The sequence below is a fragment of the Apteryx mantelli genome, chromosome 13 (assembly GCF_036417845.1).
Source record: "Apteryx mantelli isolate bAptMan1 chromosome 13, bAptMan1.hap1, whole genome shotgun sequence".
NCBI lineage: Eukaryota > Metazoa > Chordata > Aves > Apterygiformes > Apterygidae > Apteryx > Apteryx mantelli.
Window position 1 is genome coordinate 6,465,561 of NC_089990.1, and position 27,943 is coordinate 6,493,503.

Below are 27,943 nucleotides of genomic sequence, written 5' to 3' on the forward strand. Positions count from 1 at the left end.
CTGTTTTTTGATGTAGACAGGGAAGAAGAACAAGGGAAATAGATTAAAAAAAAAAAAATGCTTACCCTCCTGAGAAACCCTCCTACTTCTCTTCAAGACATCAGAGCCTCTCATGCCTTGTGATACCTTGGGATAGGGGAGCTTCAGCTAAAATGATGGCTGGCTCTGGTGGTGTCTGTCCCCTGCAATGATGCGTTTCAGAGGCCACTCTTAACCTGGGCGATTGCCCGTGCTGGATGTGCTGAGCGATTCCTGGTGGGAGGCACGTTTGGTGCACAGATCTGTGATCAACCTGTTTTGTTTTTGACTTGCAAGCTGGCTTTAATGACAAAAGTGGCTGTGCTGGTATGCGAGCGTTCTTGTGTTACGCCAGTGTCTAAGCTGCAGAGGACTTTAGCACTTCTGGGAGAGCAAGAGCTGCTCTCCGCTGTTTTGTTTGGCCAGAGACAGCAAAAAACCTCTCAGCTCTCCGAAATTGTCTTCTGAACCAGTGTGCTGGATGTGCCTTGCTTCCCTTGATAAGAAAAATAGTGGTCAGCACGCAAAACCAACGGCTGGTCCTGCCCACAGTGGTTGCCTGTTGGCTTTCAGGCAGGGAATTGGCTCCAAGCCCTTCCCCAATGCCCTCATTTGGGAATGTTCAGTTTTCAAGTGCTTCCAGGGGTCTTTGGCCAAAAATCCCCCCCCAAGGGTGACTGAAACCCACCCAACCTATAGCTTCCTCATTGCTGATATGGAGTTAGGGTGGGGTGGGAAAAAACCCTGAACTTTCTTTTAAAGAAATGCCCCAAGTTGTGGGAACTATTCAGACTTGGCAGGCTACTTGCAAGCCATTTGCTCTTTGTTTAACTTGGGACTGGCTGCCCCTGGCAGTTGTTACCATCAGCTGCCTTTCTTATCTGCTCTTTGCTATAATAAACACTGGGGCAAAGGCTTGGAATTAGTCACTTCTGGGGCCCTGCCTGTCCTTCCAGCTTCTGTCTTACCGTCTCATTTTTGGAGACTCTAGCCTCTTCCGCTTTGTTCTGAGTCTTGCTAGTTTGTTCCACCTCTTACTCCACTGAAAAAGCAGAAAGATTTTTAAAATGTCCCGTAGGTGTGTAATGCCCAGGACTGCCTCCATCCCAGAAGACGTGCCGTCCCGGGACAGCTGTGTACACTCATACTGCTACTGCAGACTGCAGACAGCTTTATAGTATGACTTACCTAATCCAGGGGACAGGCTGGATGAGTTGTTCTGGCTGGCGTCTGTTTGGATGCACAGCCTGCAGAGGAAGCGTTAGGATCCTGAAAGCATCCTGGGAGCCTGGCACCGCATCCCGCTCTTCTGTACGGCATTCACTGCAGAGCAGTCGGTGGTTCAGGGGACCAAAAATGGAGACAGCACTTCCAGGAGGACAGGGCTCCTTGGTCCTAATTCAGTCCTGATGCAGAAAACAGAGCAATTCCTACTGATCTGCTGCCACTTCAAAGTCCTTGCTGATCTCCAAGCACTGTCCTGACCTGGTCCTGCTGCTGCCGGTACCGTAAGAGAGGCAGTAATGAGCAGTGGAGGGTGCAAGAATCTCTCTCTCTCTGGTCTCATTTTGCTGTAAAAATACACAGAGCTATTTATTTCACTCAACACTTGCAAACACTGTTTTCTCTCTACCCCTGCTCTGCTGACTGGAAGCCAGACACGCTTCCCCTTTCGACCAGCCTGCCAGGTAAACGCCACTTGATGTATAACATACTTCAGTGCTGTTTCTGGAAATGGCATGGGCGGCAGGATCGGAGCGGGACCAGAACGCAGCCCACGTTTACTCTGCAGAGGTGCGAAGGCATCCAGCAGGGATGGAAGTCTTTAGTTTTCTGCTGACTTGCTCGGTTCGATGCACGAGCATGTCGTCCACCCCTCACTGATATCTCCCCTTCTCTTTTATCCTGTTAGCGCCGTAAGGTCACAAAAAATCTTAAATGTGAAAACTTCGATTCTGGCCCTGCCTTTGTGGCAGGGTGGGCTTCCCCCAGCGGGGCTGCAGGTGCTCTGCAGAGGGGACCTGGTCGCACTGAATGAACGGGAGATGTTCTCCAGCCCCGCTGTGCTCTGCGAGGTTGTGTCCATTTAAAACCCAATGACCTGGCAGCTGGAACCAGCTCTCCAGCCTGCCTAGCTGGATAGTGGGGCTTAGTCGCTTTGCTCAAATGGCTGCTCATGCCTTCCCTGGCGCACTGCGGGTGGGGGATGCAACCGGCCCACTCCCATCAGAGGACTGGACTGGGGTCTCAGCCAAAGTTATATTTCTGCAGGACTTCTGAAAATTTCAGTTTGCTGGATTGAGCTGGTCAGGACAGAGTTTTTCTTTCTTGCAAAAACACTTTCAGTGAAAACAACAACCCCCCAAACCCCTTTTTTAAATCTAAGGGGGGATTTGGGTAAGTTCTGTGCTAAATCTTGGCTAGGTCTAGGTGTGACAGGCTAAATGGACACTGCTGATTTCTTTCAAACGCTCTGTGTTGGAGGTCAGCGCAGGCAAATACCCTGGGCTTAGTCCTGTTCCTTGGCTTCTCAGTGCCCTTTGTGCTGATGCATGTGATGATGAACGGGAGGAAATTCATGTGCAAGAGCATAAACAGGGAACGAGTCCTATAACTGGCTGGTGTCCTCATAGTTCTTACTTGTGACACGAAGCTGTTGAGATCTGGTGTCAGCAGATGTGCTAGTGACAGATCCCTTGGATACCTGTTTTGGAAAAGATTTTGCAATCTCTGGGAGGAAAGGATTGCAAACAGTGTCTCCCCGGTTATTTTGCTGTGCCAAGGGGGTTGATACCTATGTGGTATCTGGGACGGCAGAAGGCCGCTGTGCAGAAGCATCTGCGGCGTGTGTGAGCTAATGCCGTGCCGCACACCTGCTGCTCACACCTCGCACATCTGCTTTTTTTGGAAGCTTCATGTCGCCCAGGTCAGGCCTGAACTCGGCTTTCCCTCTGACCTCCAGCGCTAACACATCCCATCTCCACGGCAATGCCTGTAAACACCGTCCTACGCCCGCTCGGACCCCCGGCTGGGCTGGTCCTGCGAAGTGGTGAAACTCTGTGTGCTCCGCCGGACGCTGAAACAAACAACCAATAAATCTGTTATAAACCAATGAGTCATTTGTTTTGGTTACCAGGGAGATCGCCAAGAGCAAATCCAACCTGAAATAGCCATGAGCTCATCCTCCGAGCAGCGCTGGGGGCCCGAGCTGGAGCAGCCGGCGGGAAAGGCAGCCAGCGCCAGTAACGCCGCCGCTCCGCTCGGATGCTCTCTGAGCTGCTTCACCGGAGAGCTTCTGCCTTGCGAGCCGGATTCATGCAGGGGGGGATGTCGCGAGGCCGCTTGCCGAAATCGGGCTCCTGCGGTTCCCGGAAAGGGTGCCGATGTCCCAGGTGGGACCGTGGGCTCCTGGCTCCGCTCGCTGGGATAGTGACGGGGCTCGCTGCAGCAGACGGAGAAGGCCTCCTCCTCCTCCTCCTCCTCCATCCTGCCCGCCTTTGATGCTTCTCCCCATGCAAGGGAAATCTGGATACCTGGCGTGTAGCTAAGGGCAAGCTTTAAACAGCTGAGGTTGGAGCGGCGTATCTGCTGCTTCCGGCCCCGAGGAAGGTCCCTCGGAGCGCCGTCTCCCGCAGCGCTGCTGTGGGAGCCCTGCACATCGGCACGCTGCGTGCTCCAGCCCGCGGGTGAGCCGGACGGGGCGATCCCGCTCGCTGGGGCTGCTGCGGCTGGAGTGGTCCTCACCGCTCCACCCACCTGGCCTCGGGGCAAGAGCTGCTCAGCTTGAACGCCCCGGCAGCGGCTTCGCCGTGGTGCCTACAAGCCCTTGGTGGCTCCAGGGATAAACCCGCAGGCGATGCTAGGTGGCAGGAGCATGAGCACCGCCAGGAGCGAGGAAGCCCCGTGTCCTGCGCCGGTGGCCAGGAGACCGTCGCCTTCCTCGCTCTGTGCTGGCCAAGCACCTGCAGGTCAGAGCGGCTCTCGCAGGGCTCCTGGCCTCGCTGCTCGCCAAGGCAGGACGGCTGGGTCTGGCCTCTTCCATGTGCACCTACTTCCAGCGCATTCATGTTTTTGGAAGAAAGGCGGTTTTTCTTGGCGAAGGCCTGCCTGATGGCAGGGGCTGTGCATCTGGCCCTCCGCACCGGCCGCGGCGGGCAGAGGTGGGGCAGCGTGCTCTGCTGCTCCCTGCGCTCCGTTTTGGCTCCCCGTTGCTGAGGGATCAAATAAATGAAAAGGAAAAGACATTAGCGTATCGCCTGGCAACGGTCTCGGTGAGGCAGAGCACAAGCCGCTTAGCCAGGGCCTGCTGATGGATTTCACTGAGGCTTTTAAAACGTAGTTAGCAGTGATTGAAAACAGACAACAGTTACCATCAGCACAAGCACAGGCAAAAGCTGAACCCCTGAAGTGTAATCCATGAACCCATACACATGATAAAAAATGCAGGTTTTTTTTTTTTTTTTTTTTGGATTAACAGCATGGCTTATCCAGATGCGTTCTGCAGCGAGGGGACAAAGGCTGCATCTATAAAAAGCCACGTTGGTCTCAACAGGGGTATTTCTGTGTGTTGGAAGTCTTCTATTATAATTTTGCAAGCACTAAGTGCTCATCTCGGTGTTCTTGCAAGTCCCTCCAGGCCCAGGGGTGGACTTCTTCCAGCTCCTCCTCCCTGGAGCTGTGTGGAAAATGCTCTGGGGACGCAGCTGAGCCCCTGCGCATCATGGGCAGCTCCGCGTCGCGGCCGCCGGAGCATTTGGTCATCCGCTCCGGGGAAAGGCTTCACGAAGCCCCGCGGCGGGGAGCTGGGCAGCATTTGAAAGCAGACAAGTTTAATGTGAGGAGCTATAACTGAGTGAGATTTGGGTAAAAGGAACATGATTCCAGCTGTGCGCATCTGCCTCTTCCATCCGGTCCAGCACTGGTAGCGCTCTCGAAGGTGCGTCGGGGGCACCCAAAGGGCTGGGTTTGAGCCTGCACGATTCTGCTGCGTGGCAGAGCCTTGCGCCCTGGCCACCCGCGTTCCCTGCGCTGCCTGTAACTGAGCTGGCCCGGAGCTAGCGAGTTGCTCCGGAGCATTTTATCGCTTGCTCTCAGCAGCTTTTTGGAGAGAAGGCACGGCGCGGCTGATACGCGCGCGCGTGTGTACTATGTGCGTGCAGCGGCTAATGTCCCTTCCCGTCGCCTCCGCGCGGCGCAGAGCGGCAGGGCGTCAGCGGTCGGAGGGGCACGGGCGTCCCGGCAGGTCTGCAACGCCTCCCTCGGCCTTGTCCCCCCCCCAGCGCGCCCCCGCCCCGGCGTGGCACCTCCGCGGTATCAAGGCTCGCTTGCTTTTTTGGCTCTCTCCGGGCAACTAAAAATACCGCTGTACTTTTCAGATCGTGGACTCGGGCAGGACGGAGTCTAACCTTGCTTAGCGCTGGCAGGAAGCAGGCGGCGCTTGCTACCAGCTTTGCTCCGAGCACAGCTGAGAAGAGAATTTGGCCCAGCAGGTGTTACTTTAGCAAAGGCACAGTAAAGAGTCTGACGTGATACCTTGCTACGGCTGGAAAAATCCTCGACGGTTTGCAAACCTCACCCTTTCCCCCTGGTTCTGCACCGTTCCAGGGGGAGCCTGGTGCTTGGGTTTCCTCATGCACGAGCTGGGTTTAAAAGAAAGCCGCTGTTTCACATCTGCTTTAGGTTTTTGCCGGTTTTCTCTGGGGCTTGCCTGCAATTAGCGCTGCTTTTTGTCACATGGGGCCGATGCCCTAATAGTTTGATTCGGACGTCAGTTTGACAGCTAGCAGCAATCGTATGGAGCGGGACTGTTTCTCTTTGCAGACTGTGTTACTCGTTGTCCCTGAATTTATTGTCTCACCCCCACTTGAAAAAGAAAACAAAACCATCGCTGGGCCCAGATCCAGCCACACAGCAGAAGATGGCTTAATCAAACGCATAAGTATCGTACTGTCTCCACTTGGTTTATTTTTATGTTTAAAATGAGCACACATTTAAAAGGGCCTTACTTTTTTTATTCCGAGGTTTGTGTTTAATAAATGCAGCAGCCCGTAGACTTTGCCCGTTGCTCCAAGAGCGAGGGCTGGAAGAAGTGCTGCGCGTGTGCTGCGCTCCTGGGAGGTCCTCGGCGGGAGAGCGGAGGGACCTTCTCTGGTCGCCGACGTCCCCGGCCTGGCCCTGCGGCGGTGCGGGATGAACGGGGATGCTGCTCCAGCTCTTCCGCCGCTCCGTGTGCGGAGAGCCCTGAGCCCTGGCTCATGGGTTTCAAGTGACGCGTGCCCCAAGCAAAGGCGGAGGAGAAGACCCGTGTGACGGGAGCCCTCTCCAGAGCCGGCAGAAAGCAGGCTGGCTCCTCCGCAGCGCGTGGTGCGGAAGGACCGGCAGAAATCTCCATGGCTCCCCCCGCGCCGAAGGGGCTGCAGAGTTACCCAAACCAGCATCCTCCCCCGTGTCCCCCCCGGCCAGCCAAGAGCCAGCTGGGCCTCGCCGGAGCGTGTCCCTCGCCCGTGGCCTCTGGGCGGGCAGGAGGGAGCCTGCAGCTCCCCCAGCGCAGCCCGGGGCTCCGGGCCATGCTCTCCTCTGCGTCGGGGCTTTTAGCCTTAGATTGTGGAGACGCAGGGGCCTCTTCGTTAGAGAAGGCGTTCCACGTTTGCTTTTTGGCTCTGTGTTCTCATTAAAAAAAAAAAAAGAAAAAAATCTGTGCAGGTATGTAAATGAGTCCCGGAGAGGGGAGAGCACATGCACAGCTGGCCGGGAAGGCTCCGAAAAGCCGGAGTCTCAGCTGCTGGGGTGTGACGTAATTGGCGCGTTCTGGGATCCGCATCAGGCTGCAGCACGGTCCTGGGAGGCAAATTACATGCAGCAGCGTAAATAACGTCATTTCCGCCACCGCTTTCCTCACCAAGTATTAATCCACTGCTCTTAACATTTCTGAAGGTGCCAAAGTGGCCGAAACTTTGCCAGGTTACCCCAAAACTAGTGTGGGAGGGTGCTGGGGGGAGGAGAATCCCCCCCTTTCCCCGTCCCGCAGAAGGGCCTCCATCCTGCGGATGAGGACGTCCGGCTGGGATGGATGGTGCAAGCCGGGGCTGGCTTCAGAGCGCGGGCTCGCAGCCGGTCCAGGTTGGGTCTCCCGGGTTTTGGCTGAAATTGAATCCTAATCCTGATGAAAAGCCTAAAGATTGGTTTTTTTTGAATCAGCATTTTCTAATCAGCCCCCCGAGAATGTTTTTCGGCGTAGTCCTTGCCCAGCGCTGAGGCGACGTGATTTCCAGGGAGACCCCAGATCGTTATCACTCTGTGAAGAAACGAGATTTATGCTCCCGTATCGCACAGGCACTTTGCAAATATCATCCCCGACTCCCAAGAAACGGCTCACACGTTTTAAGGCCGCTCTTAGAAACCGGACTGACGACGTTCCCCCTCGGCGGGCATTGCCGTGCGGCTCGGGGGAGGAACGCGCGGGGAGCGCAGGGGGGGACTCGGGGGAGCCCTCACCGCCCCGAGACGCGCGTGTCCTTGCTGCAGCGCTCCTGCTGGGAGAAGGAGCGAGAGGAAGGGAAAGCACGAGCACGGGGGCCAGCGCGGAAGCGAGAGCCTGCGCCGGGGTCAGAGCACGGAGCGGCTTTTGGCGTGAGCTAGCGTCACGCGGGGGCTGAGCGCGCCCCGGCCTCGCGCGGCGGCGGGGAGAAGCCTGCTGCTCCAGGCGTACGCGTGCAGGGGGGCTGCGGATGTGTTGCACGTGCGCAATTCCTTGTATCCTTTAATAAGGATAAAGAGATGGAGGTGGGTGAGCGCAGGCTTAAACCGGCCTCGAAGGGAAGAGCCGTCGGGGCGGGAGAGACGGGCTCTTGGGAGGGGAAGCGGCGAGGAGCTGGGCCACCAGACCTCTCCGAGATCCCTGCCCAGCCTTGCCGCTCGCTGTCGGTCGGGCGTCCGTCCGGCTTCGTCGGCGGTGGGAGTGATTTACAGCGGGATTTGGGGATCGCGCCCCTCCTCCGTGCCCGCGCAGGGCTTCTGACAGCTGTCACGCTCCTTGGCACGCGGCCGTGAGGGAAACCAAATCGGGTTGTTTTTAAAGGCGGTTCTTCTTTCGTGGTAAATGAGCTGGGAGATGCGCTTCCTTCCAGGGCGTTTGGCTCTCAAGCCGCGAGGACCGGCCGATCGCCGCTCCTCGCAGGGGAGGTGACCTCCGAGGAGGACTTCACGCTTGCGCGTGGAGCCTCGGCGGCTGCTGAGCCGGGAGCCCTCGCTCCCCGGGGCCGGCCAGCGCGCTCGGAGCAGGGCTGGCTGCAGCGGGAGCAGGCAAGGAGGGGCACGGCTGGCGAAATACTCATTCGCCAGGGCCCCCGGCTCTTCCGAAAGCCTGGCTGACTTGCCCCGTTTTGCTTGTGTCCTCAGGCTTTTGGAGGTTGGTTTGGGAAAGAGCAGCCAGGGCAAGCTCAGCCTGGCCGGGAGCTTGCGCAAGGGGTCTCCTGGTCCGGCAAGGGCTCCGGCTTGCCGCAGGAGCAGGGAGGCAAAGAAAGAGCCTCGCTGAGCCGCCGACGTGCGGCTGTTAGCTGGACGGGGCTTTAACGAGCGGCTCGACGGGCTGGTTCGCAGCGTATTGATGCGAGCGCGGGGTGAAGTCAGCTCCGGTCGCAAGCTAAGCCCTGGCAAAGGGGAGAGTTAAACAGCACCCGGTTCAGCGGAGGAAGGGTGTGATAACCCAGGCCTAGAAGTCCACACCACCGCCCCGCCTTACGAGTAAGCGGGTGTCCTGTGGGCCGCGTTGCGCCCCTTGGGTGGGTGTCCTCTCCCCAAACTGTCCTGAAGCACGTCCCCGGCACGTCCAGCAGGTGCCCGTGCGATGTGACACCAAGAAAGCGCCTGTGAATTTGAAGCCGCTCCAAGGTGAAGGGTTTCCACTTCTCCTGCCCGCGCTGAGGTTGGTGCGGAGCTCGGTCCTGCGGTGGACCGTGCCTGAGGGACAGGAGAGGCGTTTGTGCAGGTCACTGCTGTGCGTCTGTTAAGCCATGTAGTTATTGCTACTCCAGCCAGGTAATGAAAGACTTAATTAGTGCAGGGGGTGGGCACGGCTGCCTAATTTGCTTGTGATAAGCATGAAGGTGGGACCGTGTAGGGAGAAGTATTTCAGCCCGCAGTAAAGAGCCAGTAAGGAAGAAGAAAGGCACCGTTACAGATAAGCAGCCTGCAGGTCTTATATTTAATGGAGCAACAGTAATTGCTATTTACGCTGTCTGGACAGCAGTCACTCTGCTGGGAACGGAGAGTCGCTCTCGCTTTGCTAAGGCGTGCTCCCAGCGCGAGGAGGCCCAGCCTGGCTGGGCCTTCGCTATTCGTATCAGGCTGCGAGGAAGCCGACCCTCCGCCATTTAAAAACATATTTATCTGAAGCTGGAAATAAAACCAACCCCTTCCAAAGCAGAAGTTTCTGAGAATAACTTTTCTGACTAATCCAACCTCGTGGGCCTCACCAGAGGGGACTTTGCAGCTTTGTTTTTCCCTGTAAAGAATGCCCAGCATATGTCCTGACAATTAGTCAGAGTGCCCAAAAATACCCCGTCAGGCCTGCAAGCTGATCTCCCTTGGCTCTCGGAGCCGAGACAGACCTGGGGTTATGCACTGTGGGGCTTTGGAAGGGTTATTTTTAAGATGGCCAAGTAACAAGTGAGATTTGGTCCTTCCAGCCACCAGTGCTGTCTAACAACTGAAAACATAGTTAGCCAAATGCTAATCTGGCTCGAGGCGAGCATCCCGTGCCCAGGGCAACGGGCTGGTGCTCTGCTCAGCACGTACGCCAGGACCCGCTCCCGCCGGCTCTAAATCAGTGCTCAGGGCACGGCCTTGGGGCCCGCGCCAGGTTCGGGCAGTGCTTTGATGGTGTGCTGGATGCCAGAGAGTCTTCCCAGCCAGCGTGTCGACACTTGGAAGGGCACGTCCTTCCCGCTGAAGCTGTGGCTGGTCTTCACCCGTAGCCAGGCAGCATGCTTCCTCCTGGCCCCTTTCCGAGAGGCATCTGCTCCACCCATCCCTGACCACCTGAGCTGAAGTTTTCTGTCCTCAGCGTCCCCCGTGTGCTGAATTTCTGGAGGGTGCTTTACCAGAACGACAGCTGCCCAAAACAGCCCCTTCTTCTCCTTTTTCTTTTTCTTTGGTGCGGCATGCTATCCTGCGGGGGCATAGGAAGGGGGTCTGGAGGGCTGCCTGCCCACCAGCTTGCCGGGAACGTGCTGTTTTTCTAGAAACCCCCAAGGTGCAAGTGTTCCCTGTCTTTGGAGAAAGAGTGCAGGCACGGCCTGCCGCGGTCGCCTTGCAAGCCCTTCTTGCAGCCGGGTCCGGTGGACGCACGGTGAACAAGCACGGGAGGATGGCGGGGCTACTGGAGAGCCACGTGGAGGGTGGTGGAGGGCCATGTGCTGCAGCTGATGTCTGGGTAGCTGCTAATTTCTGAATCGTCGTGGGTAATTTCCAGGGAAGGTGAATGACCCAGCTTTCAAGCGATGATACAAACTAATAACCGCGCTTCCTTCCGTGCTCTTCACTTTGAGCTCTTTGACTGCGCTGGGGGCAGAGCATGGCTCAGCAGCTGCTGCGCCCATGAAAAGCAATTGAGAGCAATTAACAGTGCAGGGAGCGTAATGGAAGTTGTGAAATACTATTTCAGTGACGGCTCACTAATAACTTGGTGAAGCCCTAGCGTGAGCATCTGTTGCATGGGGATGGTAGGATTATATTGCTGTGGATGTCCATCAGGCCCTGTTTCTCCTAGATGAGATTGCCATGCTGTCTGGCTGGGATCGGGGCCAGGGGACTTAGGCTGCTTTTCTCAGTTCTGAAGTCAGGGCTAGGCCGTGGGGGGAAAGCCGTGACTCAAAAGCCTTCGCCCCACGTTTGACTCCCCCCGGTCTTTCCTCCTGTTATTTCACTGCAGCTAAACCCTGAATGAAGAGACCTGCAGCTGGCAGGTCTTGCCCTCCCCAGGCAGCCGGAACGGAGCTCTGCTCTGCTAAGCCAGAGCTGTGGGGTAACTGAGTGGTGGTGAGAGCCCGTGGGCAGCTTGCGTGGCCTCGGGGAGGGTCCTCTGAGGACCACAGCGGTGCTGGAAGCAGTGATGTTGCTAACTGGGTCTGGAGGCATCACACCCCCATCATGTTGGCGTGCTGCTGAAGGCGTAGTGCTGCTTTGTTGGAGGTCTGGAGCCAAAGCGCGGGGCGTTGGGCTGAGCGGAAACCCCAGAGCTCTCCCAGGAGCTTTGGATGCAGGAGCCTGGCCAGCGGGGTGAGATAGCAGCACCGCTGGGGCCCTGAGCTGCTAAACCAGAGACCTTCCCACCGCTCCTGTGTGATCGCACGGACAGCCTGCTTCCCCTGCGCCTGCTCCTTCATCCTCCTCAGCAGATGCTCCCTGGGTTATTCCTGCACCCTCAGCTGCTTTGCTCAAGCTCTGCAGCGTCGCTGGGCAGTGCAGGGGGCATCTGCGCCCAATGCAGCCTCGAGGCTGCCAGGAAGGAGCAGGCAGATGCTGTGTTCGAGGTTTTTAAGCCCAGTTAGGGGCTTGGTGATGGTATAAGGCATCTGAATCGGAGCCATCTTAGAGGTACAGCTGTGTCTTTCTGCCAGGATAGGAAAAGGCAGTCTTTGCCACCCCTCCCCTCCCTTAAAGTTGGCTGATGTCCCGGAGCATTCAGACCTGCAGTTTCCACCTTGCAAGGGGTTGCAGGGCGCCTGCGGGGCCTCCCAGGCTGGCTGGCTGCGCACTCGCAGCTCCTCTCTGCAGTCTGCAGGCAGGGCCAAGGCAGAGCCGGAAAGAGAAACAAGGCCCAGGTTTAACTTTGTGCATTTAAGAAAAATGCATTTGTCTTCCTAAGAGATTTTTTTTAAAAATGTGCAGGCTTTTGGGAGTGACTCTCTTTTTAAGCTTGTACTACATGTCTCAACCTAACTGTACAGACCACAGCAGGCACCCAGTGGCCTTGCTGCTGGGAGACTTTGCATCTTCTCTGCAATATAACAAGGAGCCACCGGGAAAAGGGATGGGAGGAACTGGTCTTTGCTGGTGCGGCTGAATCAAAGCCATCCTGTGTAGCACCTAATCCTGCTACAACTTCTCAGTCCCCTAAGGAGCTTTTATACTCTGGGACTGCTGCCAGGGGTCTGTGCTGGTGCTCCCACTGCCCTGAGGCTTCTCCAAGCTCAAAATAGCCCGGACAGGAGCTGAACAAAACCTTGGGTCTACAAAGCAGCTCTCGATGAATTCACAAGCGCTTCCCCCACCCCAAACCTTGGTATCGCTTGGCTTTCAGCAGCCTGCCAGAGCTCTGCCATGTCAGCAACAGGTGATGGCAACGGGGGCCAGTCGGGAGCGCGTGTGGAAAGGATCCGCGGAGCAGATGGCAGCCGGGAAATAAATTTGGAGCTGCCTTGGGAATAGTCCTGGAAGTAGTCCAGCTTGTGGATGAAGACAGATGGGAAAAATCCCTGTTTCTCTCTCTTTCCAGTTTTGCTGTTTTTCAGACCCCTTTATTTCCAGCTGCAGCTGCATCTCTGGGCCGTTCTTTCCTGCATGCTCCTACACCCTCTTCCTTATTTTTTTCCTCTCTTCTTATCCCCCCTTCTTTTCTCCTTTTGTTTCTGCTCACTCACATCATCTGCATCTGTGGAGGGCTACCGGACCTGGGTCTGTCTTACAAGCTTGCTCCCAGCTCCTCTGCCCCATGCTCCCAGCCGAGCCGAAGAGCTTCGCCTGGCACCGCGTGGGCTGGGGTTCAGCTGGGCTGAGCAGGCAGGAGGCTGGGGGGGCACAGGGGTGTCCGAGCCCCTCGGGGAGGTGGTCCAGGTTTGAGCCTCGGGGGGGGTTTCGGTGTTACCCTAGGGACAAACTGTCTGGGTCTGAACTGCACCGGCTCTGCGTTGCTTGAACGGGCTGCGGTGGGTCGGCCGGAGAGCTCTCTGCTGCGGGATGATATACGCAGGCTGCATGCGACTGTAAGAGGGGATTTAAAATACACAAATGAACCCCTCAAAGCCTGAATCTGCTGTGCTGTTACGTGTAAAAAAGGAAGGTTTTGTGCAAATGCTAGATGGGAGCAAACGCAGCTGTGGACGCAAACGCCCGCACTGCCTGACTCGGCCCCTCCGATGGTCCCGTGCTGCTCCCGCGCCTCCACAGCGCCAGCCTGGAGCGGAGCGAGTCCGAAGCCCGTCTGCGAGAGAGACGGGTCGTGGAGCGAGCTGGGGCTCTCGTTTTAGCGGGAGCCTTTCGGCGCCAGTTTACTGGGCTTTGCTGAGCGGTGCATGGGGGCCGGGGGGTAACGCATGACCCCAAGAGGAGGACAGACGCTCCCCTCCTCCTCGCATTTACTGCTGCCCGCTGCTTTCTTTGATGATGGTGACTAATAGTTCATCAATGCCTGGGTTAGAGGGGCTCTATTTAGGACTTTCTGCCCGTTGAGTGACAGCAGGATGTGCGAGCAAGCCGAGCCGCCCAGACCTTTTCTGGCAGGATTGTTAGGGCAAGAAAATACTCTGGAAACCACAATATGAATCATTTGTCTATCCGAGTGCATGACACTATGCCTTAGCCATGCCGCTGTGCGCTCGGACCCGTACGGTGGGGTCGGCGCGCCCGGCCCTGCTCCCTTACGTGCTGAAAACCTACAGGAAAGCCGAGGTTTAATGTTAAAAACATGCAGGCGCCAGCCCGCGTGCCCCGCTGGCGTGTTTGTAGTGCTCGTCCCTCTGCCCGGCCCCGGGGGAGCGCGGTGGCGAGGCTGGACGCCGAACGCCGCGCGGTGCCAGCGCACAGGCACGCGCCGTCCCCGGGGAGCACGCGGCCCAGCCGGCGAGGAAGGCTGCAGCCGGGGCTGGCGCTGCCGCTTTCCGGGCACGCTCCCTTCCCCGGAGGCTTCGGCTCCCTGCCGGGTCGCACGGGGCAGCGATGCCCCCCGGGCACGCGCGCCTCGCGCCGCCGCCGCCGCCGCCGCGTTTGATCACGCGCAGAGGCAGCCGGGGGACAAAAAGGGGCTTGGGGAGGAGGCGGGAGCTGCGCAAGGTCGCGCGGCCAAAGCGAGCGGCCAAGACGCGGAGCGCAGCCCTGTGCCCTCGGCGAGGCTGGGCCCCAGCCCGCGCCGCCTGGGATGCCCGTGCCGCCTTTCGGGACGGGAAGCGAAGGTTTCCGCTTCTAACCAAAATAACGGGGTATTCCAGGGAAGGAGGAAACGGCTCCCGAGCAGGAACGTGCCGGCGCTGTGCACAGCGAAGCAGAAAGGAATGAGAATGGTTAATGGTGCACACGCTGTGCGCACTGCCAAAAATGAACTCATGTCTGTAAACATTGCCCTGTGCACAGTGAGATTAGCACAGGAAAATACCAGTTGTTAGGGTTCCTGTTACCATCCGAAGTATGCAAACAATTTGCCTGAGTTTATACACGAGCTGGGGCAGAGCAGCGTCGGGTTTTTCCTCGCCAAAGTATTTCAGCGTACTGGTATTTTAGCGCGTTTCCCAGTCGCGACGTGCTGCGCAGGTAGAGCCGTGCTGCGCCGTTCGGGGACTGCACGCTGTCGAGGGTGGCCTTTTCCAGGCCACGGCGGAAACTCGGAGGTGTCGGGATGCCAGCGAAGCTGTGGACATTGTGTGCGTGCTGCCGGGGGCCCTAACACGGCCGCCGAGGCCCGGGGGGTCACCGAGCCCGGCGCCGGGGCTGGGGGCTGCCTGCGCCCCGCCGCGCGCACATGTGGCCAAGGAGCTCTCAGCGACTCCGCAGCGCGAAGGGAAGATGCTCCCGGTGCCGGGCCGTAGCGGGGCCGCGCGGGCTGGATGTGCCGATTGCTGCCCGGAGGCCAGACACCACCGTGATGGGCTGCGAGGGCAGGAATGATAAACACGGGCTCTTCCGAGCGGCTGTCAGGGCGGTTAACTGCCTTTCCCACGGCCGCAGAGTGAGTCAGTGTCGAGGCGGGATTAGCAGCTGGGTGTCCCTGGCCCCCGGCCCTGCGCGCGGGCCGCCGCCGCCGCCGATTACATAACGCGGGGTGCGAGCCGGCGCTGCAGCTCGCCGCCTCCGCCCGCGGCAGCCCGAACCGCCGTGCAGGAGCGAGCCCCGCTCCAGACCTCGCTCCGCTGCTGCAGCGATGCGGGGGCAAAGCGGTCGGCCGGGTTCAGGCTGTGCCCGAGAGCAGGGGCCTCCCGGGGGGCTTGCAGAGCCCTGAGCAGGGGACAGGGCAGGCGGCAGCGCTCTCAGCAAGGCGACGAGCCCAGCTGTATTCTTAGACATCAGAGAAGCCCCATAATCATGAAACCAGGCTTTCCAAGAGCTGCTGCTGGGGGGCTTGCTCGCTTTGGGTCGCTCCTCAGGGTGGAAACCAGAGGGGGACCAGCTGTGTTGGTTTTACTGGCAAGACAGCTTCAGCGTGAAGTAGCTCCCATGAACGATCCTCTCCGGGCTCTCACCCGGGTCCCCAGGGGCGCAAGCCGCAGCCTTTCCGTGCCCCACGGCCGGGAGCCGGCTCCTCGGGCCTCCTTCCTCCAGCAACGGCGGCGCAGAAGCAACGTCGGGTTTGTAACTCAGCTCGCGACGGCTGCGAGACACAATCTAGCTCCAAAGCCAAGGCCAAATTGTACTAGCAGGGGGTCAAGTTCCTGAGGCGCGCTCTGCCTTTGGGACTAATTTGGGTGCTGAGTAGCCAGGCAGGTATTTACATGTTGCCCCCAGAGGTCTCTGGATCCTATTCTTCTCTCTCGGATCACCTAAAATGGTAAGAATTTTCAAGGGGGATTAAGGTTGTGATCTCTGGGGAGGGGAGTGGACATCTGGTAGGAGTCCCGTCCGTATTAATAGCCTCCCTTTAAATGTATGTTATCAAACGAGGCGCTTCCTTATCGGCCAAGACACCGTGACCCGCGTTGCCCAAGGGGCTGCTTGTGATCGGGGCTGTTACCGATGGCTTTCCACAGGCACACAGGTGACGGGGAAACGCAGGCACACTGCCTGCCGAACGGGCAGGAAGGGTTTGCTGCACCATCCTGCGCCAGAGAAATACCTCCTTAAATGCTGTCCTATGCCTCTGCAGTCTGCAGCTGTAGCTAATGATGGCAAATGGGCTTAATAACCAGGGCGCGGGAGGGGTGCTGGGAGTGTGGTGGCAGCAGCAGCAGCAGCAGCAGCAGCAGCAGCAGCAGCAGCAGCAGCAGCAGCAGCAGCAGCAGCGAGGGGTGCAGGTGCAGGTGCAGGTGGTGCTGGCTGCATGCGGTTGTGCAATGTGCTGGGCGGTAAGTGCTTTTGCACCCGCTGCCGTGGGAATCCTGGGGCTTGGCTGCTCTTTGAGGAAGGTTAGGTGAAAGTGGGGGATGGCGCTTCTCTGGGCAGCGAGTTTGTTGCGGCCGTGAGCAGGGGGAGCCCGCAGCGGAGGGGAACGTGTGCGTAAACCCGGGTGGCTTGCTCTGCTCTGCCCTGCTCTGCTCTGCAGGGGGGCTGGTGGTTACTTCCTCTTCTTTGTGCTTGTCCTATGGATCAAACAGGCTGACCCTCACCAGTAGTAAGAAAATGTAATTTTTCCTTCCTGTTAACACTGACAGGAATCCTGAAAGTGTTTTGCACGTCCCCCTTGGCATGCAGATATGTTGTGTTTCCCCACCTATGACTAATCTTGTCAGCCCTCCAGTTACAGACCCATTGAAAACTCTTCAGGGTTGAAAAAAACCCTTATCTGGCTCCTAGAAGCTAACCACGCTCGTGCGTCTCTTAAGGTCCAGCATCCATTCACAGCCCTAGATTACACTGCCTGGTTGCACTGCCCTTGCAAACCTCGATGAGACGTAGTGTGTGGGGCGGACGTGTCCTGGGCGCTGAGTTTGGGGCTGAGCGGCCGCATGCGTGGAGCGAGGGCAACGTGGCGCTCACGAGACGCGGATGGCAACGCAGAGCCTCTCCGAAGCGGGGAGGAAAGCCGCGGCGTGCCGTTAAACTCGCGCTCAGCCCCCCCTGGGCGAAGGGTGGGTGTGAGGCTTCTCACGTTGCACGTAATTGCTCAGGATTTACTTGTGCGGCACAGATACTCGTTGTGCCGTATAACATATAAAATCTGATTTCCTGTGGCATTTTTAAGCCTTTCAAAGGTGTCTAACAAGAGGGATCCATTTGATTTAGATGCAAGACATGTATTTGTTGACCTCGGCCCACCAGACTGACCGCCGCTGTTGCATCGTTCCGTTATCCTCCCGGCCGTGCCTGCCTTCCTCAGCCTGGGTGTTCGCTGCGACAAGGACCAAACTTTGTTGTGCTTTTGAGTGGTTCTAGCCCAAGTACTGCAGCGATAATCACAGTTAACGCACACCCAGGTGCGCACGGTGCGGATAGCCACCGTGCAGCGGGATGCTTCCCGCTGGCTGGGCGGCTGGGGCACCGCGCTGGGACGCAGCGGAGCTGGGCTGGGCTTCCTGCCTTGCCGGCCGCGGGCAGCCTGAACCAGGGGCAGGGTTTGGCCTCTCCGCATCTGATGTCGCGCTGTAATGCAAAACGCAAAAGTGTCTCCCAGGCGGATGCTGCGGTTGGAGCGCTGCCACCGACAGGTTACGTGCGCGTGCGCCTGCTGCCAAAGCCAGCCGGGACCACCCCCCTCTGCCGGGGTGGCCGCAGCAGGGTCCCGCTGGGACCAGCTCCCTGCAGCGGAGGAAGCCCCGCGTTTGGCTCTCGGGTGCGCCCCGGCGTGAGAGAGGCATCGCGGTAGTGAGAGGGGGCAGATCCACGTGTAGCCGGGAGCACCATTCGGGAGCCTCGGAGGCAGCCACGGGGCCCGCCTGTGCCTGGGGTCACCCTGAACAGGGTATTTTTTTGCTGTTGGTTTGGGTCCTTCTTGAAAGGTTTGGACTCTGTTGCCCAAGTCCTGCGCAGCGCTCGGAGCCGCTCTCGGCCGCAGTGCCGTGCGCGCTGGAGCCTTGGCAGCCTCAGCCGGGCTCCGCACCGAGCGCTCAAGCAAGCCCTGCGGGAAGTCTTTGCAGGACTGGAGCGGTGTGTTTTTAATAGCGCGTCCCTCCTTCCCCGGAGAAGCGTGAAGATTTAATAGTGATTGGGATGTGCTCAGACGTGGTGGCAATAGGACCACAGGGAACGATTTGGCAGCCGCCTGAGGAACTTGGAGCTGTTTTTGTTCTAAATAAAGAAGCTTCCATTTTATCCACAGAATAATTTTTGGATTATAGAGTATGCGACTCGCACGTGCTCCAGCCTGGCAATGGCAGAGCACAGCTCTTCACCCTTTACTGCCAGCCCTCCCGGCAAAAATGACCTGCCAGGGATTTCTTTCTTCCCCTTGGCTTTGCAAATGTTTGTTGTCCAGGGTGGCGTGCCAGCGACCTGGAGGTGCGCTCCTGCGTGTCGCATCGCGCTCCTGATTAATGGGACCCTTCTTTTAAGGCTATTTCCTGGTATTTATAGCAAACCACGCGGCACTGCACGGAGAAATGCTGAAGATAAAACTCAGGTGATGCAGCAGCTGGTGCCAGGTCTGGAGCCGAAACAGGCAGGTGTAGGCAGTGCCCGGTGTTCCTGGGGCTGGGCGTACTCAGCCGGTGGAGGGAAATCAAACTCGTGTAGAGTCAAAAAGCAACCGCTCCCTTCTTTCCACATTGCCGTGGAATATGCAGCCCGGGTATCCAGCACACCGGCAGAGGGTCAGCACCTTTAGTCTCTTCTGCTTTCCTAAATGGCAGAAGAGTCCGTAAGGTTTAAGCGCGGTTTCCCTGGTTGCTTTTACAGACCACACTTTGCGTTCGTCCATGGTGGTTTATCGCATTTAAACATATTCCCCGGAGACATTAACACACATCCTGTGGCAAGTGCTTCGCTTATCAGTCACGCTTCAGCTCCGTTTGCCGAGTGCCTCGGTTCCGTTTGCTCTGCAAACCACGGCGATGCTGCCTCGCTTGACGCAGCACGACCGAACCGGGACGGACCAGGGCGAGGGCCGCGGGAGCCAGGAGCCGCAGCCGGGACTGCGAGGCAGGGCGCTCGGTGGGGCAGCCTAGAGATCAGTGTGCGGAGAGGAGGGCGAGCGCGTGCTCGGGGTACGTGCTCTCTGGGATTACGGTTATGGCAGCGCATCGCTAAGCATGTGTTAATGCCATTGCTTTTGTGGGGCGGCACCGCTTGGGTCTCGCGACTGCGCTGTTTCCGAGCCCAAAGCCGTGCCGTGCGTAGCCCTGAGCCTGGCCACCAGCCTGCAGAGCCCTGCGGCCGCGCCGCGGCGTGGTGCCAGCGTGCCGTGGGGCGCCGGGAGGCCTGCGGGGTCCCTACTTTGGAGATCCCTGTCTGAAGGATGAAAGCTGTGGTTGTGCAGGACTGAGGGGCTGCTTTGGAAAAGCAGCAGATGCTCTTTTGGGACAAGTGGCTAGCTGGCACCTCTACGGTCAGGTAAATGTTAGAGTTGAATTCCAGCCGGTCTTTGTGCCAAATAGCCTGATACGTGAGAAGGCCACCGGTCTGGCCAGCTGCCCTCTAGCTGTAGCCAAATTCATCAGGGAGCTACATTTAGACAGCACCCGTCAGGGCTCGTGGGAGGGGGACACCTCGCTTAAAGCGGTGTCAGCTTCTGGAGCAGCTTTGGAAAACTGGTAGTGCTGCTGTTGGGGGAGTCTGAACTCCTGGAAGAGGAACGAAAAGAGGACTTACAGGTCTTGCTGGATTTCTCTTGAGCTCTTATTTTTATCGAGGGCCCTCCAGGCTGTTAAGGAAAGGCACGCGCTGCATTTAACCCCCATCCCCAGCAGCCTGCGCGCTCTCTTCCTGCCTACTTCCTATGTCGCCGGAGGGGAGCCCAGGCCAGAGGATGGTCTGAGTCAGTCGATGCTTTTGTTTCCGCTTCCTAAATCACGTTCTGTGGTCCCACCGGGCTGAAAGCAGGCTTGGAGGTGCGTGTTGGGATAGACGTGATTCTCCTGGTGTTAAACAGGAGACTCCTAGCTAGGCGTTCAGCTCAGGGGGCAGCGTGGTCTGGTGCACGGCTGCAGCCAAAGAAACCTTGTTCAAATAACTTCCAAGCCCAAACACATGCACGTTTTAAACGCCCTGCTGTGAAACGAAGCATAAAGGTGCGGCACTTACAGCTTCATTGGCTAGTTTGGGTGCTTACCCTGAGCACCGCGTCTTGCATTGCTGCAGCGCGGCTGCGGCACCGGTGTGAATCCACGCTGTGTGCTCAACAGCTGCCGCACGGGGAGCTGCACAGCGTGCACCCAAACGAAGGCCCCCAGGAAGGGTGGTTATGACAAGCTGAGAGGAGGAGTTGAGGTTTTTCCATGCATCTACTGTGTCTTTAGCTTTTATAATTTATGGGCCTATTTTCTGGACAGCAAAGACAGGCCAAGGTTAACGTATCTGGAAGCTAAGCGGTGGGGGTACAGTGCAGCTGTAGGAGGAATAGGTTACTAAGGAGGTAAACATCTCTAAAACTGTGATCTGATGCCATCCAGGCTCTAGCAGATGTATTTATTTTTTTACGGAGCACAACCAGTACATGCTGTCTCTACCTTCTGCCAGGGGACACTGGATTCCTTTAGGGAGCAGCAGTAGGAAGCCGAATGTTTCTTCTCCGGGCTGCAGTGCTCTTCAGTCTCGTGGGCATTTGCTCCCCTCTGGGGAAGTGGTCTGGTGGTCGCCACCGGAGCCTGGCCTTGCTCTGGGCAGCCTGCCGTGGTCCGATGGGGTTTTGGGGCTCCTGTGCGCTGGCCCTTAACTGGGCTTCTTCAGCGTGAGGGTTACTGGGGATGGCCCAGCTGGTGCGGGCTCTGGGCACGGCACGGGTGAACGGAGAGCTTGAGCAGACGGCACGTTCCACCGCGTGGAGGGCTGGGTTCGCTCTTGCACCAAGAGTGGGCAGTGTTTGCATCCCCCTTGCAGATAGGGGGGTGGAGGGGCCTTTCTGAGGCCTAGATCAGGGAAGGGATGATACCGCTGAGGGCAGAAAGCTCCTGTAAGAGCTGAAAGCAAATTCTTGTCCCCCGGCTGCCCCCGGCCGTGTATGAGAGAGGTTTATTGGTCCATGAGCTGGCTCAAGGCGGGCAGATGCTAGCATGTCTGCAGACACAGCCCGGCTCCTGTGGGCTCCAGGCCCGGTGCTGTCTGCAGGTCTCCAAAGCTGCAGCGATGAACGTCTGCCTCGGGTTAGGGCACGGAGCGTTACACGGGATCACAGGGGTGTGTTCCTCCCTGGGCCATATGTTCACAATTACATGTTCTGGTTTAAGGCAACGCTGAACCTGAGATCAGGAATGTTTCAGTACCGCTTGCCCTGGACTCCGCGCAATTGCATTTCTTCCAACTAAAACCCACTTGCTTGACAAAGCTCTGCGGAGCTGGCGGTGGCTCACATAGTTTCCATGTTTCCCAGCTGTTTGTTTATTTGTTTTGTTTACTTGAACCGGTACAAGCGCAACCCTTGGCAGAGCTGTCAGCAGGACATGGCCGTCCCCTGACCTCGGCAAGGCTGCGCTTCCCGAACTCGCTCCCCGCAGAGCGCAATTCCTGCCAGCTGGGCCTCCGGCGCGGCTTTACAGGCTCCAGGGAAGGCAAAGGGTGTGAACTGTGTCCCCACCGCTGCTGCCGCCTCCCCGCGCAGCGCTCCTCCCTCGGGGCAAGTCCCTTCTGGCTTGGGAAAGAGAGACAGCGTTATCCGTCCTGCCCTCCGGAACAGCAGTGCTCCAGCTTGTTCTGGCCTGGCGTTACCCAGAGGGTGACCAACAGGAGCCACCGGGATGGCTCCTGGATTTTAAAATCTGAGAAGCAAGTGTGAGCCTCGTCTCCCGTTCCCTATTCCAGTTACTTCTCGGCTTGTGCACGGTGCTGGAGCAAATCAAGTCCTCTATGACTGGTGGCCACAGCACGTGGTGGGCCCTTCCCCTGTCTTGTTTTCAGCACGTTCCTGAGCGCAGAAATGAGGCAGGAGGAGAGCTCTGAGCGACTGTCCAAGGTTCACGTGGAGGCAGGCACCTCCCTGGACTTCGCGCCTAGGAGCTGGCTGCCTCAGGGCCGCTTGTGTTGCGTTGCCAACAGCGTGTTGCTCTCAAAGGGGAAAAAAATGAGGTCTGCTAAGCAGACAGCAAAGCTTTCCCTCCGTCTGCTGCCCCAGCGCTTCATGCTCTGGTGTCCGAGCTTGCTGGGCAGCCTCGGCAGGGCTCTGCTCTGGTGAAGACCTGGTTGGGTTGATGCATGCCCATCTGGTGAAGGGTGCTCACGCTCGAGAGGCTGCTGCTGCTGAGCCCTGCTCCCGCTCCTCGCAAAGGCGGCAGCAATGAGCCCTCGGCCCAGGGCTCCGGTGCCGGCGTGGGGATTTCTCGTGCTGATGGGCTGGACCACACGGCTGATGGAAGTCTAGCAGCACTGGGGCGGGCAGGTGTCCAATGAAAAGCCATGCAAACAGGTCTCTGTGCTATAAAAGCACAGCATTCCTGCCTTTAGAGCCTTCAGCAGCAAACTGCGGGGCTCCCGTGGACCTTCCCTTGCCATGCGGGCACAGCCCGGAGCTGAAGCGCCCCGTGTACACCCAGAAATCCCAAGCCCGGCTCCAGTTTACAGAGCGCTGCGATGGCTCCCGGGCAAGGCCGGCGCGGGTCTGGGCTCCACGGGGAGCGGATAGCACAGCAGCCCGCGCCAGCTGCAGCGTTGTCCGTCTCGGTGCTTTAGCCCCAAGGACTGGGGCACAGGGGCTCGGCGGGGTGGCCGGGGCGGAGGCTACGCGAGGGAAATGCTCGGAGCCGTCCCCGGCTAACAGCAGGAAGCAGCAACACGATGTATTGCCCGACCGCGTAATCCCCTCTCTCTCCCCGCTGGCGCTTCAGCTCTATCAGGAAAAGACTAATTAAAGTCCCTCTTGGCATCCCCCGCTGCCAGACTATTGCCTCATCTCCCGCCCGCCCGGAGGCTGCTGAGGAAGAAAGGTCGAGGCTACTCCCCGGCTCCCTGCAGCGCACGGAAAAGGCGGCTTTGCGGAGCCTCCGAGAGGCGCGAGCAGAGGCCGAGCCGCGTTTCCTCCCGAGGGCGACTTCTGCGGGGGGCCGGCCGCGTGCCCACCCTGCGCGACGGAGGGGGAAGGACTGCACGGGGTTATGTAAGCGGGCAGGTGCTTTCTACAGCCTTCTAGCCGGAAACTTTGCTGGCTTCCTCTGCGGCCAGGCGCGGGGAAATGGAAAGAGCAGTTAGCAGAGGTGGTCTGGGAGGCTGAGACTAGGCGTGCGAGCTGGGGGTGGGTAGCTGGGGGAGAAAGGCTGGTCTTGCACCTCCGGCCAAAGTGGAAACTCCTACGGTCGAGAGACCTCCACACCCACCTTAGCTCCCAGCTGAAGTGCTAGCTAGCCGGCCGCGGTGCAATAGTCATGTTTTGGCAGAGTGCTGCTGGCATGAGCTTAAGAAGTTTCTTCAAATATCGGGAGATGTCTTCATGTTTTTTTTTTCCTCATCACTTTATATATGAAAGCCCAGTGAAAGAGGCAGCTGGAAGCTGCACAAATATCCGGCACAAAAGGCCTCGGGAGGGCTGCAGCTGGCTGCAGGCTTCGGCTGGAAACATGGAAACTATTCTGCTCTGTTCTTGGTTGGCGGTGATATCTGTGCACATATTATGTGGAGCCTCAGCCAGGGTCTAGCCAAGGACTGCTGGATCTGGCCCTTTTGAACTAAGCTGCTGTTAATGAGCGATTAGATATCGTTACCCTTGCTTGACTTGAAATATGTAAATAAAACAGGCTAGGATCCTTCCTCTTAAGAAGGTGATAAGGAAAGGCTGTGGCTTGACTCGACTTCCCTCTCTGGGAACCACGTCCAGGAGTCATGGAGCGAGCAAACTTTGCTGGGCTGCAGTCACAGCAGTTGGGACCCTGGGAGACAGGGAGCTGCATTTTTTTGTTTGGCCAGAGCCCATCCTGCCTCTCTGCAGGCAGAAATCTAGCATTCATATCTTGGCTGGCTATTAAGGCAAATGAAAATATTTGTGTTACTAATGCATTGCTTATGCTAACTGTAGCGCCAAACGCGGTGCTTCCAGGAGGTAGGGCAGCCTTTGGCCCCATCCCTGCTGAGCTCCACAGCACAGCCAGGAGTCAGCCCACATAGCTTTCCGCTGGAGCCCACATCGTCCTGAAACTTCACGGTCCGTCTCCCCCCTACATCCTAAAGGGCAATACACAACACACAGTGGTTTGAGCTGGCGATTGCTGTGAATGAACCCAGGCTGTCTACTGCGCCCAGCCTTCCCGAGAGCGAAGGTTTAGTGGCCTTAGACCCCAAAGACAGAACTCAAAGAGAAGCACAAGCCTCGGTGTCTGCTCAGGGTAGTGCAATGGCAAAACTCTGACTTCAGTGGGTGCAGGGCTGAGCCCTAATTAGCAATGGTAAAGCTACATTTAATTCTGTTGAGGCCTTTGCAAGACTGAGAGGCTTTAGTGTACTGGGGGCTGGTGAGCTCACTGCACCTTTGGCAGGAGTCAGTGCTCAAAGGAAAGGGGATAGAGTTCTGGCAGATTGGTCTCTTGTTGGATTTACATTGGGGCCACATCCTCCTCACCAGTGTTATCCTACAGCGTAGAAGAAAACTAAATCTCCTGCTTTGTCCTGGCTACCATTTCTGTGCATTTTTCTTTCTTTTAATGGTCTGTGAGCAAAAGTCAGAACAGAGTTGTACAGTTTACTTAGCAACTTGCTAGCTGTGAGCCCTTGGATATGTTGCACTGTGGTTGGGGGGGCCATGGAGGCGCTTCTGGGCGTTCCCACCTCTGCTCCAGCACCCAGAGAGAGACGGGGTCCTGCCTGTGTGCAGACCTGACAGCCACCCTGCCCCAGACCTGCCACCCAGGTCCCTGCAAGGAGAGCTGCATCTCGCTGCAGCAGGACAGGGGACACCACTCTGGAGCTATTGCATGGATGGTGTGACTGTGCTAAGGAGCAGCAGAAGCTGTTAGTGAAACATGCTCATGTCAAGAAAGGACAAGAAGGAAGGACTATGTGGGCACCTGGAAAATGCCCATGCAGTTGGTAGAGAGCAGGCTGTTTTATAAACCCTTGAGCTGTCTGATGGCAGAGTTGCCCTAACAAAAGCTGCTCTCTGTAGTAACAAGCCCTCAAAGAGCTTGGCACTGCCACACATTCACTGCTGGGCTGCCCTTCTATTAAGTGTCCTCACTTGCACAGGCCCCAGAAGCTGTAACAGTTCTTAGGGCTTCAGGGCTGTAAATTTACCTTCTTTCCTCTTGCAGGGCCTGGCAGTTACACTGTGGGCACCATGTCGGACCGCTTTGACTGCCACTACTGCCGTGACCCGCTGCAAGGGAAGAAGTATGTGCAGAAGGAAGGCCGCCACTGCTGCGTCAAGTGCTTTGAGAAGTTCTGCGCCAACACCTGCATTGAGTGCAAGAAACCCATCGGTGCCGACTCCAAGGTGAGTGCCGAGTAGTTAAACTGGTGGTCATTGCATTAAATTTTGTGATGAGAATGTGACAGGCAGATGCTGATTTCTCTCCCATTTGTTTTTCTGGCTCTGGCCTGTCTGTGAGGCTCTGTGCAAAAGCAAGAGCTGAGCCCTCTGGCTGTTGGTCAGACCGTGCTTGCACGTGTTTCTTGGGCAAAGAGCCAGAGGCTCTGGGATAACGCAATAAGGGATGCTCAGGATGGGCTGCTTTTGCACAGGATCTAATTTCAGGATCTAGATTCAGCCACATGAACCGCTGCAAATGCTCAATTGTCCTGAAGACAGCACTGCAGTTAATCTAGCCCGCACAGGACTTGCAGAAAACTAATCTTTGGGCCAAAGCACTTGGGAAGACACTCCTTGGTCTGGCTTTTGTCAGTTAGTTAAGCCTTTAGTGCTTTGTGTTTCTGGCAATAATAATGTACACCTTAACTAGAGGGAACCTGATGACTAGAGAAGCCCACAAATGCTTACAGAACTTCAAATCTCAAAGTGGCTTGTTAAAAACACTGGTACCCTGAAACTCCCAAGTTTTAATTGTATAGTGGATTTAAAATCTTCATAGCTGTAGCCTTTCAACTGTGATTGTAATTAAGCCCCTTGTGTCAGTGAGTCTGGTTAAATGTCCCTCCTCGTTTGCACGTGAGCTGCACCCCCAAACACTGAATGTGGAAGTTACAGGAGAAAAAAAAAATAAAATCTATCCTTACTGCCAAGGCTTATGAGATGACTGCTTGTTTTAAGGGGTGCTCAGCAAAAGAGAAGGACTTACTGCTCACTTTATTTTTGTTTGTTCCAGGAGCTGCATTTCAAGAACCGTTACTGGCATGACAGCTGCTTCCGCTGCTTCAAGTGCTCTACATCCTTGGTCAACGAGCCCTTTATGCTGAGGGAGAACAACAAGGTTTGGTGCAGCAACTGCACTGCCACTGAAGATGCACCCAGATGTAAGGGCTGCTTCAAGCCTATTATTGCAGGTATGGTGCTAGTGATACCACTGCTGAGGGCTGCTCTAGTGCAAAAGCACAGAGGTTAATCAGTCCTGGAGGCTGCTGTTAGGTGTCTGGGCATCATGCTCAAAGTCTGGAGCACCACGAAATGGTGCAAGTTTTAACTGTTGCTCTCACCTGTTCATTTTAGAAAAGTGTTCCAAGGCTGCCTTGCAGTTAACCCTTGTGTGAATTGTTCACCTTAGTAGTCAGTATTAAACCACTTCTATCAAAAGGTTTGTTCTGTAGAAGTGCAACCTCCAGTGCCCCTCTTCTCAGAAAGGCTCAGGCACTTGCCTGGCATAAACATTTAAGAAAATCTGGAAGGCCCTGGTTAGATGGAATTCAGTGGGATGCAGAAATTAACAGCCCTTCCCTTATTCACACGCGCCAGTTGAGGTCTTGTCTACTGCCATGCCACATTGCAAGGGGTGGAGAGTTTGCCGCCGGCCTGAAATCCCAAATAACATTGTCTGTTATAGGAGACCAAAATGTTGAGTACAAGAAGATGGTCTGGCATAAGGACTGCTTCACTTGCAGCCAGTGCAAGCAAGTGATCGGATCTGGGAGCTTCTTCCCCAAGGGCGATGACTTCTACTGTGTCTCCTGCCATGAGCATAAGTTTGCCAAGACCTGTGCTAAATGCAAGAATGTAAGTCCTTCCGGTTTGCAAAGGCAGCTGCCTGAATTTAGAGTTGCTAACCCTTGCGTGTCTGTTAGAAGCTAGGAGGGTAAACCAGCAGACAGATCATGCTATAGCTGTACTGCACTGCTTACTTTCCTTCCCTGAGATACTGCTGTGAGCAGCTGGTGTGGCTTAACATCATGAGTGAGCTAAAGGTTATTGCATATTACAGTAGCTGAGCAGGGGCTGTAGGAGTTTTCCGAGGGCAGCTCTGCTGCTCACAGACCAAAACCAAGACAACACCAGTCCTGCACTTGCTTTGGGGATGACAAGGCTAAGATGGTTTAAGTGCTCGAGTAGGTATTGCGTATTCAAGCAGCAAACCAATGTTTTATATAAATGACTGTTTTACAGCTTCTGCAACTGATTAATGTAGAACTGCAGAGTTGCTGCAGGTAAAATAAACTATTATGAAGGCTCCAGACATGTAGGATTTCAGGCTACAGAAACTCAAGTATTGCTCTATTTCATTTTAATGGAAACCTTCAAAAGAAGATCTTCACAATGACAAAGCTCCCCCACCATACACGCCATGCAAGTGTCACCCCTCTTCCTCCCTACTGATTCTGAAACACAGCATATCTGCTCTTTGCCTCCTAGCCCATCACTTCTGGAGGTCTCACTTACCAGGAGCAGCCTTGGCATTCAGAGTGCTTCATTTGTTCCAACTGCAAGAAGCAACTGGGTGGGAAGCGCTTCACAGCTGTAGAGGATCAGTTTTACTGTGTTGACTGCTACAAGGAGTGCGTTGCCAAGAAGTGTGCTGGCTGCAAGAATCCTATTACAGGTAAGCTGGATTAA

General features: G+C 56.6%; 1 protein-coding gene across 4 annotated transcripts in view; it reads left to right on the forward strand.

Moving 5' to 3' along the window:
- Window positions 1–27,943, forward strand: part of FHL1 (four and a half LIM domains 1) — a 34,720-nt gene that overhangs the window by 5,022 nt on the left and 1,755 nt on the right. For 2 of the 4 annotated variants that reach the window (XM_067304067.1, XM_013943028.2), the window contains exons 2-5: window positions 25,257–25,438; window positions 26,268–26,445; window positions 26,940–27,109; window positions 27,743–27,929. In XM_067304067.1, the coding sequence (XP_067160168.1) occupies window positions 25,283–25,438; window positions 26,268–26,445; window positions 26,940–27,109; window positions 27,743–27,929 (691 nt within the window). In that variant the 5' untranslated portion in view covers window positions 25,257–25,282. Of the gene's footprint in view, window positions 1–15,879; window positions 15,980–25,256; window positions 25,439–26,267; window positions 26,446–26,939; window positions 27,110–27,742; window positions 27,930–27,943 lie in introns of those variants that run through there. The other 2 variants (XM_067304065.1, XM_067304066.1) reach the window with 2 other exon arrangements.